This window comes from Vipera ursinii (genome assembly GCF_947247035.1).
Source record: "Vipera ursinii genome assembly, chromosome: 1".
NCBI classification, from domain to species: Eukaryota; Metazoa; Chordata; class Lepidosauria; order Squamata; family Viperidae; genus Vipera; species Vipera ursinii.
The window spans coordinates 33,120,048-33,139,070 of record NC_139512.1 but is presented as its reverse complement, the minus strand read 5'-3'; the positions used below and the strand labels follow the sequence as shown (position 1 = coordinate 33,139,070).

Genomic DNA, 19,023 nt, shown 5'->3' with positions numbered 1-19,023 from the left:
GAAAACAGTAATCTGCATTATTAATAATTATGGTCTGATCCAAAGAGCTTCTAAAGCAGAGGTCCTCAACCTTTTGGGCACCAGGGACCAGTTCCGTGGAGAGAGGTTTTTCCACAGACTGGAGCGTGTGTGGTTTTCTGTGTTGCCTGCATCCCACAGATGGGGCTTTGCTTGTTTGTGCAGATCGGTTGCTGACGTGGTGGCCCAATACTGGTCCACAGACCGGGGGTTGGGGGCCCGTTCTAAAGTATATAATTCTCTTACCTGTCCACAAATACAGTGTGTACCAAGTGCTATTGTTTTTTATTTTTGATTTGAGTACTGTTCTGAAAAAGCAGAATTGTGAGATGACCATTGTGTACATCAATGATTTTCAAACTTGGCAACTTTAATATGTATGGTTAGTGTGGAAAGTCTAGGAGGACTTTCTCTCCTAGAATTAACCAGTCAGCCCTCGTGGCTGAGGAATTCTGGAATTGGAAGTCCAGACATTTTAAAGTTGCTATGCCAAGTTTCAGAAACCCTGCTGCAGATGCTGCTGTTCAGTCATGCCATGAAATCTTACTATCAGAATTTTTTTTTCTGGTGTGTTTCAAGCTACGTATCTGATATTAGTATAGTGAAATTTCTAGTGAAAATAACTTGTTACAGTGTTAGTTTAATTATTGCATCAAAATCAGTAAAATCTCATTTAAAGACCAACATATTCTTGCAGCATAAACATTTCCAAATTATGTCCTCTATGGATTCTACTGTATTAACAAGCATCATTCCAATTTATTTTTTTTAACATTCAAATATTGTGTAATCAAAAAAATATTTCTGCCTTTATGTAACCCTGACCGAAAGGAAGATTAGATACATTCTCTATCTTGTTATTAAACCCAATCCCTGAAGATGTCATCTTTTCTAGTAAATGTGTACACATGATAAACTTGTAAATGTGCATCTTTATGTACTTTTATATACTAGCCAAGGGTCACAATCTCCCAAAAGGATGGGCAGATCAAAAAAAGTTTGATAAATAAAATTTATTGTCTGAAAATGGCACTGTTTGTAAAGTTAATTGATTCCCAGATGTGATTAAAGGATATTTCTTCTTACAACATTTACACAAATAGACAGCTTCACTGAATAAAAATGAAGCTCAGCAAACATAAATCTGTGCTTACTCATTAGTAAGTTCCAATGAATTCACTAGTTCTCACTTCCAGGTAATACCTCTTGGTATGTAATGTTTCTTTAAGCTAGAGGTGGGGGGGGGGTTGTTGCACTATTAAAAAAATAGCACTCAGTATCAACTACACATACCCATATGCAATCTTTATAATAGAATACCTGTATTGTTTTAATGTAGAATGCCTGGAAACTTTTCTCTCAACATGCTCTTGTCTAAATACAAAGCTGTCCCTGAGTCAAACTTGACTTCTTGTGGATACATGGAGACTATTATATAATTTTATTGGAAAAAGTACAGAAAAGATTACTTTACAACCTTCATTGAGGGTTGCACTTGTTTTACTTTCCAACCTAGTTCACAGTCCTGGTAATCTGCCATCCAAGTAGTAGCTAGACATAACAACAACAGTAGTTGTAGAGTTGGAAGGGACTTTGGAGGTCTTCTAGTCCAACCCCCTGCTCAGGCAGGAAACCCTATACCATTTCAGACAAATGGCTGTCCAGTCTCTTTAAAAAGTCCAGTGTTGGAGCATTCACAACTTCTGAGGCAGGTTGTTCCATTGATTAATTGTTGTAATTGTCAGGAAATTTCTCCTTAGTTCCAGGTTGCTTCTATCTTTGATTAGTTTCCATCCATTGCTTCTTGTCCTGCCTTCAAGTGCTTTGGAGAATAGCTTACCATGCTTAGCTTCTGAACCAGACACAATTGACTTGGTGCTATCATCTGCGGAGTAATTTACCTTAGAATCAAATATAAAAATAGTTCATGTTACAAGATTTTCTTACACAAAACTGTATACCTGTACAGAGAATCTCAAAGCTGGTGAAGCCCAGGAGAAACATCTTGTCTCTATTCACACAATAGAAGTTTTCCCAAATTAGTATTCACACTAGTTATAGCCACTAGCCAACAATAGTGGTCTGTTTAGCCTTTCTTGAATTATTTGAAAAATACTTCATTGTACTTCATTATACTGATCATATATTAAATGTATGTCCAAATAAAATATATCAAATATATCAAATCCTAGCAGTCATTTCCTGAAGCCAATGTTTTTCTTGGACTACCTAGATCTAGAAGGACAAATAATTTGAGTCAGGATTTCCTTCCTATTTTGGGGGGCAAGTTAAATATTTCTTTTTTTAGCCAGAGTTTTTGCTATGCATATGATTGAAAGCATAAACCAAATTCCTTCATCTTTTGCTGTGATAAGTTTTTTCCTTCCCTCTCCCCTATTTACTGAATCATTCATAAGAAGTGTGGTATTTCTGAATTTAAATTTTGGCATTCACAACTAAATATGAGCAAACTGTATTGAACCAAAATAACAAAGAACTGGATAAGAGAACAAAAGACAAGGAGAATATAGTGTGTGTGAGAGTGTGTGTGTGTGAGAGAGAGAGAACAATATAGTACAGTAGAAAAACTAATTCACAGACTTCCTTGAAAAGAGTATCAACCACGTAATATTAGGCTTGTCTTGTACATGGGAAGGCTTTGAAGGATTTGCCTTTTACATAGGAAGCTGAAGCTGAATCAGATCTTGTGGGCTCTGGGTGTATCTGCTTCATTTTTCTATCTGCTGTATAACATTACACAGATGACGTTCACATCTCTCAGTAGCAATCTTTTGAGTACACAAATTAGGAACAGATGTTAAAAAAACAAAAAGAAATGGGCAGATGGGCTTGAAGGGACCACATTCTAGATGTAGACTACAACTTAAGTGTAATATTAATGTTTTACAGCTGAGTATAGGAGTTAAAGCAGAAAGAAAATTTTAAAATCAGCTTTTAATAGTTCCAAAATAAGCCTCTGTAATAGAGGAATCTCTAGCAAAACATGCTAGCATCCCAGAGGGATAAGCTTTTACTTTTCCTACACATAAGGAGTCAGCCAGATATCTTGGCAGGATAGCTGACAAGCCAGTAAAAAGCAGCTGCAAGATATAGTACATATAGTATGAGGCTATTTGGTGTTCTATGTAGATACTGAGATAGTTCACACAATCTAATATAAATATGAATTTGCAGAGACCATTTTTCTCTTCCTAGAAATTTTGTTCCTGAAAAGTCTGGTTGGTGATTTAATAAACAATTATATGTTGAGTCATATTATGTGTCCATTAACTTCTAAATGTTTTCTGATCCACATCATTGTCCAAGCTTTCTAAAACAAAAAAGTGGACTTTTATTATTCTTTTTTCCAGTTAACCAAAGCAATTTAGTGTGAATGTTTGTGCTTCTTTGGTATAGTTCCATCCCTTTATTTTTAAAACAATCCCAAGTTACCTTCCAAGGCAACCGTGAAATATTCCCTTGTGACCTTCCGGGAGCTTATAACTTATAATGCCAGCCACTTCGTTGGTAGGCAGGTGTTATCTAAAGACAACAAATCATTTAATAAAAAAGAGTAGAAGTAGAGCAAGCAATTGGAATGTCTAAAATAATATGTAAAACAAGCTACCATTTTAGAAACATATCATTTAAAGGGAAAATGAGGTGAAGTTCTATGATAGAAAAAGTATATATAAACTTTTGGATATACAAATAAAACCTGTGTGTCATATATACAAATTATATACAACCAAAAGTCAGGTCCCATAGGCCAATCACAATTTTTTCAGAGAAATATTATTGTGTTTACAGATAGTGTTTGACTTACAACCATGTGTTCAGCCATGGAAATTACAAAGGTGAAGACACAGGAAGCAACAGCAAGCATTTGTTCATTCCTGAACCTGGTTCAGCAAGCAAGTCAGCAAGAATTCATTCAACCAGCTGACTTCTCTCTGAATTATCTGCATCAACCTTTTGCTGTCTCCTTTTCCGATCCAGCTTCTCCAACAAACATTTTGTACTTTCTTAATTCTTTCTTTCTGAAGACAGCGCTGTCTTCAAAAACAGGTAAGGGTAATAGAAACAGGAATGCTTCTATTTTCCAGCACATAGATTATATTGACCTGTTAGTGTTGTGATTTTAAATATTTAATAGTTAAGTAAAATTAATATTTTTATTATTTGTAAACATACAAAAACATGTACAACTTTCTAGACTAATATTTATTTTTAAACACATTGTATACATTCCCAGCATTTTATTTGACATGAAATCCTTCATTGTGTTGTAGAAGAAGAGTAATGGGAAAAAAGATAGTCTGCCAGGATAAAATCAGAAGAATTAGGAAATTTGAGAGCTAAAATGAAGACAATGAACCAGGAGTCCTGGGATCTCAGACATCAGAGATATTTTCTAGAGGATGGTAGTGTTGTTGGCAACAAAACAGCAAAGAACTCTGCAACACCATAAAGATTAACAAATTCATTATTTCTGAAATGTTTGTGGATCATAATTCACTTAATAGGCATGTACAGTGGTTTTGAGATCCGAGAAAGAATATTCTCAGCAGGAAATGGTGAAGAAGATGTCGAGACTCTAGAAAGAGTACAGAGAAGAGCAACAAAGATGATTGGGGGACTGGAGGCTAAAACATAAAGGGAACGGTTGCTGGAACTGGGTATGTGTAGTTTAATGAAGAGAAGGGTGAGGGGTGACATGATAGTAGTGTTCCAATATCTCAGGGGCTGCCACAAAGAAGAGGGAGCCAAGCTATTCTCCAAAGCACCTGAAAGCAGGACAAGAAGCAATGGATGGAAATTAGTCAAGGAGAGAAGCAACCTAGAACTAAGGAGAAACTTCCTGACAGTTAGAACAATTAACCAGTGGAACAACCTGCCTCCAGAAGCTGTGAATGCTTCAACACTGGAAGTTTTTAAGAAGAGACTGGACAGCCATTTGTCTGAAATGGTATAGGGTTTCCTGCCTTAGCAGGGGGTTGGACTAGATGACCTCCAAGGTCCCTTCCAACTTATTATTATTATTATTATTATTATTATTATTATTATTATTATTATTATTATTATATTATTATTATTATTATTATTATTTGAAAAATAATGTACTGGCTTTCCTAAATTGTCAAGCTACTATCACGTGTACTAGGATAAACATTGTTTAGTCATATACATCAGATTGTATATATCAACAGACTCAGTATAAAAGCACAACTACTGCTTTTAAGTTATTGTTCATACTTTTTCCTGCCCCTTTCACTATTTTCTTCTTTCCCACTTTGAAAACAGCAATTACCCCTCCCCACACACACATATTCTTTCTTGAAGCTATACTTATTTGATGCAGTGGACAGATCCAGAACAACTAAGTCAGGGGTCTTCAAACTTGGCCCTTTTATGACTTGTGGACTTCAACTCCCAGAATTCCTCAGCCAGGCACGCCTGGCTGAGGAATTCTGGGAGTTGAAGTCCACAAGTCATAAAAGGGCCAAGTTTGAAGACCCCTGAACTAAGTGATCCAAATTTATGTAACAAATAAATATGTGCCCTATGGAATATCTTATTCCCTGAGGTGAGATTGGCTCCCACCTTTCCGAAGGAGCCTGAAGAACTGGCTCTGCCAGATGGCTTGGGGTCCTAAGGGGCGGGGGGGGGGGGAGGGAAGAAAACATCACATTGGAGGTGGTTGTTGCATTAAGAACCGCATCCCCCCGCGCATCCCGCTTCATTATTGGCATTCACGAAATGATCGCGCCACCATCTACTAACTAGACGACGCATCACAACGTAAGCCAGAGAGAATGACAAATATCGATCGGCCACAATTAAAACCCCGGATTCTCCCCCCCCCCGCCCGCAGTGTGGCGCATGCGTGCTATGGCAAAGCCTTCGCGTATTCCTCCCTCGCGCTTCTAACTTTTCCAGCTCTCTGTCCGCCCTGCATCCCCAGCTTCTCGGAACCAGTGACATCATGGCCGTGGGCACGCGCAGAATTGTGGGCCGGGAGGGAACCGCCATTTTCGGAAAGGAGAGGGGTGGGGCTAAGGCCGGTCAGTCAGGCTTGGGAAGCCGGGAAGAAATTGTCTCCCGGCCGTGAGAACTGAGGTAGAGGGGGGCAACGGCGGTGCTGGGGTCTCCCCCGCCCCGTGATTGACAGCCCGGTCTTTTCACCCGGGCGGTGAAATCATAGCAGGGGTGAGTATCGGCACTGGGTCCCCGCCGCCTTATTAGCATCCTTTCTCCTTTCTTCGCCACCAAGGGAACCGGGCGGCCTGCCGCCCATCAAAAATGCGGATCGCTTAGGACTAACCGGCCAAAGTGGTGGCAGCCGTGGGCGCCGGTTGTAGGAAGAGCTCCGAGTGTGTCCTTGTGGAATTGGGAGTAGATGAGAAGGAACAAAGTGGTGCTCGCCAGCCGCAGCACCGAAAATGAGAAGCGGGTCCTGTGTGGGAGTGGATAGGTTCCTGGGTGGGGTGATGGAAGAAGGGATGTCACACTGGGGCGTGTTGAGCAGCGCATCTGAGAAGATGAAGAAGGTCATAGGAAGCTGATAGCAATTCTGTGTAAGGTGTCTTCTGTTGTCAATTTCTCATCTACAAGAAAAAGCTGATTTCGGTGCCTATAAGTGCTGGACTAATCTCTGATGACAACAGCCATCCTTAGTCTGCTGCTGATGTTGCTCTTCCGAATGGAAAAACAGCTAATTGAGGAAGGGAGATTGAAGAGGAAGGAACTAGTTTGTTAGTTGGGCATGTGTTTCTCTGACTTCCCTTCCCCCCCCCCCCCCACTTGTGCTTACTGTCCCTTCCCTGCTTTTGACAATTTATGTTGCAATTTGGGACCTGACAACATCCAGGAATGGTGACATCTGTAGAATCATGAAATATGATCCTTTGGATATTCAGATCTGCATAGTTAATGACCTATTTTTCTTCTGCATTAGAAATCCCTTCAGGTTGGTTTTACATTTTTTTAAAAGTTATTAAAAGCTTGTGTCCACCAGCCACAACTTCACATAACACAGCTTTGTATGTAGATTTTTAATGTATATCATTATTGATATAAAGCTATGAAAACATGGTTTTCCAGGCATCTTTTTATTGCAGGGTTGTTGTTTTTTTGCATTCTATACTTTACCCTTGTTTTCTTCAATAGGTAGATATTTCTGGGGTTCATGTGTTTGCTTTTTCCTGAAATGAGATCAGAAAAATGATAGCACTCTTGTTTTCCATTTTTCTGTGTTTTGAGTTTGTAGGCAGATCCAGCAGTTGTTTTTTTAAAGACTTTTTATGGCTAGAAAATTTTGGTTGAGAAAAATGCAATAGCAAAGCTTATTATCTGTATGCATTATGATGGATAATCTTGATAGGATTTACGCTTGTTTAATAATTTATAGAGCTAAATTTTTAATACCTAAAAGCTGCACCTTTTGCTTTAGGCTACTGATATGTAAGTTTTAGAAAACTGTGGAAGTATTCATTCCATTTTGCAATGTGGAATAGTTTGGGTGGAGACATTTGATGAAATTTAGAAAGGCTGTAGCATTATAAGTCAAACTCAACTGTCTGATACCATAATAAAATAAAAATTAAAACTCAGATTTCAATCTTGTGTCTGCTTACCTGAGAGTACATAAGATAAGATGACCTTTATTGTCATTTTTTTACTGTGGGCACAACGGCACACATCAAAAATGAAATTTAGTTGCCCGTTCTCAAAGTGGAACACATACATGACACACACCTAACCATATTATATACACATATGTATAGAGTAAACCATATTGAATTTGGCAGTTAATATGCCTAGGTAGACATTTATACAAATAAGTTGTAAATGGAATTAAGTATGTTTTTGTGAGCTTATTTTGAATCTGTATATTAAATAATGATAGAAGTATAAATGTTTTCCAAATAAATTTAAATAATGCAATATCATAGAAAATAACTTTTTCTAAAAATTGTCAAAATAAGTCCGGTAACAATTAAAAACCAAGTTATAACTCTTGGAATGATAAAGAGAAGAATCATGAACAGTAAAGGTCAAACAGATTCATTAAACAAAGTCTTAATGTGTTATAAACCAGTAACTATATTGTAGCAAGCAAATTGCTGATCAGGAAAACTATCATGAGATGATATCAGCCTTCAAGCTTGGAATAGTGTAGCCCTAATGCATACCAATTTAGCAAAGTTGATATGCCAAAATTTAATGCAATCAATTTTGGGAAGTCAGGATTGGATAACATTTCTATGTTATATTGCAGTAATCTGTCTTCCATGAGCCTGATAATAGGATTGATATATAGAATTAATACGACATTTTTGAAATTGCTAAATGGAGGTTGCATATAAAAGCATTAAAATAAAAAATACCTAACTGTAAAATATTAATATTTTAACAATAACCATACTGTATTTGTGGCTTTTTTAAAGTGGAAAGAAAAGCAAATACGGTTTAGAATAAGAAGGTTAAGAAAAACTAGGTCGTTAGTTTTTCTAATGTTTGCAATTTCAAATATGTAACCTTTAATATGTAAAGGATGAAACATATCTAACATTTTTTTAAAAAAATGAAGACATTTATAAAATGAAGATCAGCATATAATATAGTGTTTAAGTAGAAGCATGTTTAAAAATTATTGTTTTCATTTTCTGATTTAAGGAGTTCCCCATTAGGATCTAAATAAATCTGCACCTATTTCTCTTTCCTTTTGTTTCTTATTTTTTTATCTGTTTATTTCTCTTACTTCCCTCAGTGCCCTTGGGATGTTAGATTGCACCCTGTAATGCAGCGTCTGGCTTCTTATTGTAGGCTGAATTCCCTTTGGACATGTGGATTAGCACAGCTACTCTTCTAACTCCATTTTTTTTTATCTGCTTCAAAGCCATGCTTTGATATCCACATTTTAATTTTAAATCTCAGTATATACATTGTGACAACATGGTTTCTATATATTTCAGGATTATTTTAATGATCAGAATGAATACTTCAGCACAAAAGGCAATAGGAAACAAAACTATCTGAGCTGTTTAAATTTCTTTCTTCATGGGAGGAGGAAGGGAAATAGATCTTCAATTTTTAGAACCTCTATAAAGTAAAATCTTTGCTTTAGATTATTCTTAAGAGGATGAAGTATTTATAAGCTTGATAATATGTAGAGTTTGAGTAATGAAATCTTTTAGAAAAATTGTCAGTTTATTTTCCATGTTTGATTACTGATGTGCAGATAGATGTTTGATCATAGAAAATAAGAATTTGTTTTAGCTGCTTTTTTAAAACATCCTTAAAAATTCACTGATTCACTAGAAGAATTTTTTTCCCTTTAGCTATTTTCAAATTATGTAATAGACATTCTAGTCTTTCTTGGAAAATACTGTAAGGTTGTTTTATTATAGGTTATAAGTAAGCCTTTTTAATTTAAAAGCTGGAAAAATTATAACTAGACAAAATTGTAGCTAACCTAAAGATTAGGATTGTGACATTTCAAGCTACTTTGTAAACAGCTTGTTTTCAGCCTTGGATGCCATTTGTAATATTTAATACTGGCTATACAGGTATTCCTAGAGTTACAACCATAGTTGAGACCAAAATTTATATTACTAAGTGAGACATTTGTTAATTGAATTTTGCCCCATTTTATGACCTTTCTTGCCACGGTTGTTAAGTGAATCACTGCGCTTAAGTTAATAACACGGTTAGTAACTGAATTTGGCTTCCCCATAGACTTTGCTTGTCAGAAGGTTGCAAAAGATGATCACATAACCTTGGAACATGCAACTGTCATAAATATAAGTCAGTTGCTAAGCATCCAAATTTTGATCATATGCAATGGTCATAAGTGTGAAAAATGGTGATAAGTCAGTTTTCAGTGCCGTAACTTTGAATGGTCACTAAACACATTGTTCTAAGTTGAGGACTTTACAAGGCTGATATATGAATTTAAGAAAATTTATATGGCTGCCCAACACACTCTCACTCTATGCAGTTTACAAGGATAAAAACACAATATAAAAAAACAAACAATAATCCCTAGCCCCTCTGGTAACAACAGTTAAGCCATTTGATGAGCTCCATCCTACTCTGGGGTCCCCAGGCTGATTGGAAGACCAGGTCCTCAGGGCCTTACAAAATAGTGTCAAAGTGTGGACCAGTCTTATCTCTGCAGGGATGTTGTTCCACAAGCCAGCATGGAGAAGATCTTCTATGAATGCTTCTGAAATTCTTTAAATGCATTAAATACCTAACATAATTTAAATGCATAAAATACATAAAAAGAATTCCATGCATATTGCCAATTGCATATATAATTACATTATATAATTATGACAGACTTCATCTTTCATGTATTTGAAAGTAACAGGTCTGTTGCTTGACAGATTTGTTTTTGGTAGTGTATAGCTATATGATTTTGAATAATTTCATCAGATACAACAGGGATAAATTATTGATCTCACATTTTTAGGAGACTTGGGGAGGTGAAATGTGGCATTACTTTTCAGTAGCAATGCCAACCCTATCCTCTCAGAGTGGAGATCAGACTAGTGCTCTCCTAAAAATGGAGTTATTTAGAAGCTTCTAAAATTGGAGTTGTTTCCAAGAACCTTTGTCCGATTTTACCACGCCATCTTTCACATTTATTTTATTATTTGTGTTTTTATAATGGGTGTTTTTGGGTTTTTTATGGAAGCTTGCACCATATATGTTTTATTTGGTTTTATGTAAACTGCTAATAGTTTTTGTTATTGTAATGGACTATGTGTGAAAAATAATTTTTTCCATATAAATGGAAGATTGTATGAGAGGATGTTAGCCTTGTGATAAAGCTTTCAGAGTAGTGTTCTTGGAAAAGTTTGGTTGTCCATAGACTTATCCTTGTTCACTTTCTCTTTCATTGTGCTCGTTTTCCTCTTTTACCATATCCTAATTTTTTGGTACCTTTCTTTACTTTTAGGCATAGTTCTTAGCATATTACTGAAGTCTGAATGTGGCTTCAGCCTAAAATCATTGCGCACTGCTAATTAAATTATGCCTAATTTGGATAGTGTTATTGTAATTCAGATTTAGTCTTCATGACATGATGAAGGTTTCTGTAAAATTTTTAAAAAGTACATATTTGTTCAGCTATGTGTTGTCCTATAAAAAGTATATTTCTATGTGAGTTTTGTGTAGGAAGTGATGTCTGTATTCAGACTTCAGTTAACCCATTTGCTAACAGCCCCAAAGTCTTCAATTTGAGCAATCAAGAATGTTTAGGAAAGAGAGATTTCACAAGAATAGCTATGCTAGACTGCCAAAATAATCTGAAGTGGGATTTCAGAAAATAATCAAAACTATCTAATTCTGAAAGGAATCTGCAGGAATTTTCTTTTTCACTTTTATGGGAATACTGCAAATCTGACTATTGGAAATATTTGATTACTTTAAGATTTTTGCACAAGTTTGTTTCATGCATAATAATCCTCAGTTAAGCTAAAAGAAGCCTCCTTCCTTACTTCACTATCTCCATTTCTTAAATGATGAGTTCATTCACAGATAGTGAATCAGATTCTAACTGGGAAATTAGTTTAATCTTCATTTACCAGCCAGTATCTGAGATCATCATTTAGAGTAAACGGATTACATTCAATGCAAGAAAGTGTGAGTTAAAGGGAAATTTAATTTAAAGAAGCTACATACTCCAAGGTAAATTATATGAAGACTTTGAACTCAGTTTAGTAATGGGATTAGCTCCTCTGACTTTTTAAGTATTTGAATGAATTGGATGCACATATCACTCTAAACCAAGGGTAGGCAACCTTGGCTCTTTTATGACTCATGGACTTCAACTCCCAGAATTCCTGCTGGCTCAGGAATTCTGGGTGTTGAAGTCCACGAGTCATGAAAGAGCCAAGGTTGCCTACCACTGCTCTAAACTATAAAATTGGGTTTTGTCCACATATTTATCAAATCAGCTATTGAGTTTATAAATAAATTATAGTTGGAACAACTGAGGGCTTCAGAGCTGCATGTGAATTTAAGTGTAATTTTAAGGTAACATACTGCTGTTTATTTTTAGAACAACTCAAAAGGCCAACTGTGGACTCCATCCTAAGACTTCTGCCTTAGTGTGAACCATGATATTTGTTGATATCTCATAAGCATGATGTAGCATAAATAGATATTTCAAAAGCATGAAATATCTACATTTCTCAGTGTATGATAGTTCAGTAAGTTAATTGTTTAAAACATTAAAGCTAACTGTATAATACTTCACCTATGATGTAACTGTTGAAAAATAGTGATCAATACATGAATTAGCATAGTGATTTGCTTTTTTTGTATCTTGCAAAAATCTACTACCATTAGTTCTTATTTACTGACCCCAGTTGGAACCAGCAGTCTATTGTTAAGCAAAGTGATTGCTATGTGGGAAATAATGGGACTGTTTTCTTTTTACTCATTCCCCTGCCCTGTGCAATGCTCACTGTGGTGCCACAATAGCTAGCTTGCAGCAACTGCCCATAACTGACAAGACTACTGTAATCAATTTAACATCTTTGACATTTGTTTGCCCCTAATGATTTTACTTCAAGCTTCCCTTTACTCCCTCTCTTCGGAGTGTTCTCTCCCGTAATGGGATAATTAGCAGTAAGGAATTATTGTTTATAATTAATTCATTGGAGAAGAAGTGATAAGAGAGTAAACAAGCACACAATGGAGGAATGCACATTGGAAGGAATGCAGTGGAGCCAGCAGCAATTGTGTTAGGCAAACAGCCTGTTCTATTCCCCTTTGGGTCCCTGCTTATTCTCTTATAATCCCTTCCTCTCCAGTCTCTCTACTGTGCAAGTGTATGTGTGGGGGGGACAGTGGGTCAGTCACAGGACAATGTATATTGACTGTAATGGTGATAATGTAACTGAGGAATATTGATAAGATTATAAACACAGCCATTGGTTGTAAAATTATTTTTTCCAGTATTGAAATCTCCCTGAATGAGTCAGTTGGTAAATGAGATCTGCCTATACAGTAGTTGTCTGGAAAGAAAAGAATATAGAACTTATTGCAGAATAAGACCAAGGAGGATGATAAATTGTGTGCCAATGATATTTGGTGTCTAGGTATTTTTTCATGTATTGATGTGTACAGATCCTGTTGCTTCCAACAATCCTGTTGCTTTTACAAAGAATGAATTAAAAAAATGATTTGGTGTTTGCAAATTTGATTTCTCATCTACTCTAAAGTAAAATAAGTTTTTTAAAAAATGACCTCAATGAGATGGGCAGCATACACGTTTGATGCATAAATAACATGTTTTTCAATATTAGATTTTTAAAGCAAAGGCCAGGTACTTTGTATATCAGCTTTTTCGTCCCAACCAGTATGGCCAAGTCATCTGGATGGTATCTGATTTATTAATAGCTGCTGTAGAACATGAAAAAAGGCAGTAGTTAAAATAGAAAACAAGAAAGGAAGTAATGAGAAAAGTTCTTGTCCTGAAAAATGTGGAGAATGATCCAACATAGAAGCTGCATTTAGGTCCATGGTTCCCATGCAGTATGATGTGGTACCCTGGGGCATTGTAGCAAAATCATAGAGTACTGTGGGATATTTTGCTGCTTAGTAAATGGAACTGTTGGTGATCTGGGCTGTCACTATACATATGCTAGCTTGAGCATGATGAAAGTTTGGAAACTTCTGGTTTAGATATTTTTAAGATTTGTCAAGGTAAACTGAAGAACAAATAGATATCTTAAAATTTCAATATTTTAAAATATTTATAAACATAATTGATTCTGGGAGTGAGGGGAGTTATTCATCTGCTTGTACTTTCACTGGGTCAGATTTGGGAATGACAGGCTTCACCTATCATGCCAAGTTTGGTAACTTGGCATGATAAGAAGTATTGTTGGGTTTAGCTTACTAATTTATTTCATATATTTGAATATGCTGTTTAGCCAATTTATTTCCTTGTTTACAGTCAACTATAACAACAATATAGATACTTAGGAGCAAAGCAAGTAAATTGTAATAAGATCAACAGAGTTAAAATAAATTAAGACCCAGAACTTTAAAACCTGAGAGGACAAAATCTTTTCAGGGCTGCTTACTGAGGAAGTAAATACTATGAGAACATAGATTATATTACATTTCTCAATACTGAATTGATAGTTAATAGTTTTATAGTGTGTACCAATTACGGAGATTATGGAAGTTTATGCTAGCAGTATCAAATGATAATCTAAAATCCAGGTAACCGCATATATTTTCCATGAAAATATATGCGGTTACCTGGAATTTAGACCATATGTTAGCAGTATGGCAATTATAATTCTTTTATTCTGTATGATGTGAGCCAGTCTATGTGACAAGGAAAAAACTGGACCAGAAATAGGAGCAACAAAGCATGGCTATGACAGGATTGAGAGACAGGACAGCCACTCATTTCCCTATATCCGAACTCTTGAGAAAAGTAATGAATAGAGCTAAGTCCAATAGTTGCTGCTGATATGCCTTTCTTCCATCTGTGTTTTTCCATTGAAAGATAGAAAAAGGAAAAGATTTCAGACAGTACATGGCTGGATGCCAAGTGCCCCATGATCATTTGCAATTTCCTTTCTGGCTTCCTCAGAAAGTCAGTGGGGAAGCCAAGCAAGGAAAATTGCAAGGTGCTTGAATAAGCCTTTTCCATCCGTGCACCCTTCCCCAGCCACTCTGCATTTGCTTTGTTTCGGCCATATGTGCACTTCCATACATTCTCCCCAACCTGCACCTCTCATGTACCCTCCATGACCCTCCGCTGCACTTCTCATGCACACTCATGCGCTTTCCCTGACTTTCCTGACACCTCTTGTGCATCCTCTTCCAACAATCCTGACTCAAGCAGGTTCTCTAGTCTAGTCTAGTTCTCCCTCATGCATCCTCTCCAGCTCATGCCTCTCACACTCTCTGACCTGTGTGTGCCTGTTATGCAACCTCCTTAACTCTCTCCCACATCCCTTCTTTCTTCCCCCGTGTGGCGGCAGCCATTAACTTCCTGCCAGGTTGGAATTGACTGGTTGTGGGAAGTGGCAGGAAGTTGCCTTGCCTAATGATTATGGAATTCAGTTAATGACAGTAACCAGAACTGTAAGGATTGTCATTGCTAAGTGACCACGTTGCTTAGCAATGGAATTTCTGGTGCCAATTTCTGTCATAAGTCAAGGATTACCTGTTTTAAATGTCAGAGCTGCATCGCTGCCTATGGAATTATTTGTTGAGCACTTTATATTGATATGCTTATTTATCTTCTGCTTACAACTGGAATCCTATTCAATATTCAGTATATAATTAATAGAACCATAAAATGTCTTTTGATACTATGCTTTCATATTTGTGAGTTTTCCAGAAAATATTGTATATCAACTACCACAAACAGGCATTTCATGATTGGATCATCTTATTTGGGGCTTGTGAAATATAGGTAGCTAGATATTATTCTGCAACATTTCTGTAATCCTCTATTGGAGATTGAACTTGTGATTTTTTCCCCCATGAGTTTTAGGATTGTATACATTTTATTAGCTTTAAGAGATATCCAGGTCCTGGTGCTCAGTGGTTGTAGGAGGTGATATCTAGACATTATCAGAATGATATCTACAGTCTACCTTTAATATACAGTGCCATAAACCATTTAGTTCCACAGAATAAGCAAACACAAACATCACATAGAATGTACATTGTATGAAAATAGAGAAATTTTCCCATCCCCAAGAGGGGTGAAAGTCATGTGAAGCTCCTTACATAGGGACATGACATAATGTAACAACAGTCTCTCTGCTCTGAGTTTAAGGGAAGATGAGCACCACATATCATTGTGATGGTTTCCAGAAAATAAATGCTGTTGGGCATAATTATTAGTAAATAAGTTGCATTATGGGTATATGAGCTAAAACTTTAATATTGAAATAATGTATTTAGATAGCATTTAAATAATATCTCTGAAACTTTTTTTCCCCTAGAATGTATGACAACATGTCCACAATGGTGTATCTAAAAGAAGACAAATTGGAAAAGCTCACTCAGGATGAGATTATTTCCAAGACTAAACAAGTGATTCAAGGCCTAGAAGCCTTGAAGAATGAGCACAATTCCATCTTACAGAGTTTACTTGAGACACTAAAATGTTTGAAGAAAGATGATGAGACCAATCTGGTGGAAGAAAAATCAAATATGATTCGAAAGTCTTTGGAAATGTTAGAATTGGGTCTAAGTGAAGCTCAGGTAAATAAAATGCATAAAAATAGCTTTATTTAATCAGTGATATTCAAAATCAAGGTGGAAGGTTGGTATTTTAATTCAATAAATATGATTGTATACGATCAATATATAACTTGTCTCTGTGCTTTGGAGAAATCTGTGACTTCAGCACACATACCCTTTCAGTGCAGTTTTTACAATAATTTACCCTCTCTTTTCATCTGCCTTTAGGAAAGTCTTATTTGTTCCTTGGTGTCAGGCTAAACCCTAACATCACTAGGAGAATTTAAAAAAAATCAATTGACATTCCTATGAAGGAAATTACTTTACTTTCTGATTTTATTAATTTACAATTTTATTTTGTTCTAGGTTTCCCACATTGCATCTAGTTTTTATTTTTTGCCATATCTTATTTGTCACTAATCAATATACAGTTTTACTTATACATACTTACATATACACAAACTCATGTTTCTAGACACTTGACATGTGTACTTCATATGGTAGTCTGTTTTTCAAAAGATAGAAATTTAATATATTATTCTTAAAGTATTTTTTATTAAATGTATCATTTTTATCATAAATGATCTATTTTTAATATACTGCTCTATACACTGACCTCTGGTGAATGTCATAAATACATTAATAATAAATGTTTTATAAATGTTTTAGACATTAAGGTATTTTTATTCTTCTTAGATAATATTTATGCTTTGTTTCCTATGTTATGGCTTTCCATCTTTTGTTTTTAATGAAGTCAGCTCTTTAATTTATTGGTTGGTGGCTATTGTCTATCTCTCTCTAGCTATCTTATCGCCTGTCTGTCTAATCAACATGTGTTTCCTCATTGTTTTACAAAATGTTTAACTGCTAGAATTCTGAATCAAACAAATAACAATTTTTGGTGCATTCTAGGTGATGATGGCTTTGTCAAATCACTTAAATGCTGTAGAATCAGAGAAGCAGAAATTACGTGCCCAGGTTCGTAGGCTGTGTCAAGAAAACCAGTGGCTAAGAGATGAACTTGCTAATACCCAGCAGAAATTACAGAAAAGTGAACAGTCTGTGGCTCAGCTGGAAGAAGAAAAGAAGCACCTTGAATTCATGAATCAGTTAAAAAAATATGATGATGATATATCACCTTCAGTAAGTAGCTTCAGATAAATTACATGATTTTCTTTAAATTCCTTTCTGTGAATGAATGTTACTCTGAAAATTTTTATAATTTTTAAGGCAGATTTAATTTCTTTATTATCTGTAAGTATGGACAAAGACTGTATAATCTTTGTGCATGACGTGAATCTTGCTTATATATTGTGTAATTTTGTAATATTTTTATAACGCAGCCTCTTTTGAGTCCAGTATTTACTTGAGTTCGAGTTGGAAGCCAAAGGACAGATATATGGGACAGGCCAGAAATTAAGGAAGTACAGTTATATATTTAAAACCAGTTAATTTCCAGTTTCCCAAATGCACCTTCTAATCTAAGTATGCTATATATGCTATACATTTTATTGATTTGATTTGATTTTTATCTTACCACAATCTAACAACTCTTGGTGGTTACATTTTCACAATAAAAAGAACAACAGAATTAAAACAACGTACAATCTAAAATAAAAAAAATGGATTCAGCAATTTTAACACTCTGAATATTCGGGATACATTTTAGGAGGACAAAGACGCAGATTCTGCCAAAGAGCCACTGGATGATTTGTTCCCCAATGATGAAGATGACCAAGGACAAGGAAGTAAGTTACAATTGTAACTAATATTACTAGACTTACCAGGCTATACCCTGAATCTGCCCTTCATTTCTGAAACTGAGTCTTGTGTTAGTAAGCCTCCACCCACAATTTGAAATTGCAGAAAACTTTTGGTTCCCTCCATTCACCCCCAGTTGCGTTGTCTAACAATTACTAGTGAATGGGTCCCTAACTTTTCTTCTTTTTTCATGAGCTGAGCTATATTTTAAAAAACCAGGTAATTTGAAGAGAAAAGCAGTATGAAAGTACTTTAACTTTGTTTACAGAATGCGTCCAAAAAGATGTATTCTCAAACAGTAGCATGTCATATTCTTAATTGTAATATAATATTTTATACGTAAAACATTAGTGTATATGCTACTAATGAAGGTCAATTCAACTATAGGTGGTTGGTTGATTGGTTTATAATGAAATACTGTAGTTATAGTCAAGGCTACTTTAAATGGTATACAAAATCAACAGCTGCAGCTATTGCCACAATATTAATATATCATACAGTAAAATATAAAATGATGGGTAAAATTGTAATGAATATAGTGTACCTGCACTGAGAAATTTATAGTTGTCAAGACCCAAAGTCCTTCTGGAACAGTCAGATTTTTATGAGCTTCCAGGAGATTGACAACTAATCTTGCCTCAGAATTTAATGGGCTTATTCTGATTATTTTATTTCCAGTTCAACAGCCACATAGCAGTGCAGCAGCAGCTGCCCAACAGGGTGGTTATGAGATTCCAGCAAGATTAAGGACCCTTCATAATCTTGTCATTCAGTATGCTTCCCAAGGTAGATATGAGGTTGCAGTTCCACTTTGTAAGCAAGCTCTTGAAGACCTTGAAAAGACTTCAGGACACGATCACCCTGATGTTGCCACTATGTTGAACATACTTGCATTAGTATACAGGTTAGTAAATAGTTTTAAAAATATTGCATGTTTAGAATGCTACAGTGCAATGTTTTATTTATAAGACAGTTAAAAACATCCCCATTTAGCCAACACCCCAA

At 35.8% G+C, this 19,023-nt stretch overlaps 1 protein-coding gene across 6 annotated transcripts in view; it reads left to right on the top strand.

Moving 5' to 3' along the window:
• The first annotated feature begins 6,087 nt into the window (after positions 1-6,087).
• The window catches only part of KLC1 (kinesin light chain 1), a 47,286-nt gene continuing 34,350 nt past the window's right edge, over positions 6,088-19,023 (top strand). For 5 of the 6 annotated variants that reach the window (XM_083360163.1, XM_083360160.1, XM_083360161.1 and 2 more), the window contains exons 1-6: positions 6,097-6,228; positions 6,890-6,988; positions 16,017-16,278; positions 17,170-17,400; positions 17,927-18,005; positions 18,697-18,922. In XM_083360163.1, coding sequence (XP_083216289.1) covers positions 6,912-6,988; positions 16,017-16,278; positions 17,170-17,400; positions 17,927-18,005; positions 18,697-18,922 — 875 coding nt within the window. In that variant the 5' untranslated portion in view covers positions 6,097-6,228; positions 6,890-6,911. Of the gene's footprint in view, positions 6,229-6,889; positions 6,989-16,016; positions 16,279-17,169; positions 17,401-17,926; positions 18,006-18,696; positions 18,923-19,023 lie in introns of all 6 variants that reach the window. The other variant, XM_083360162.1, reaches the window with a different exon arrangement.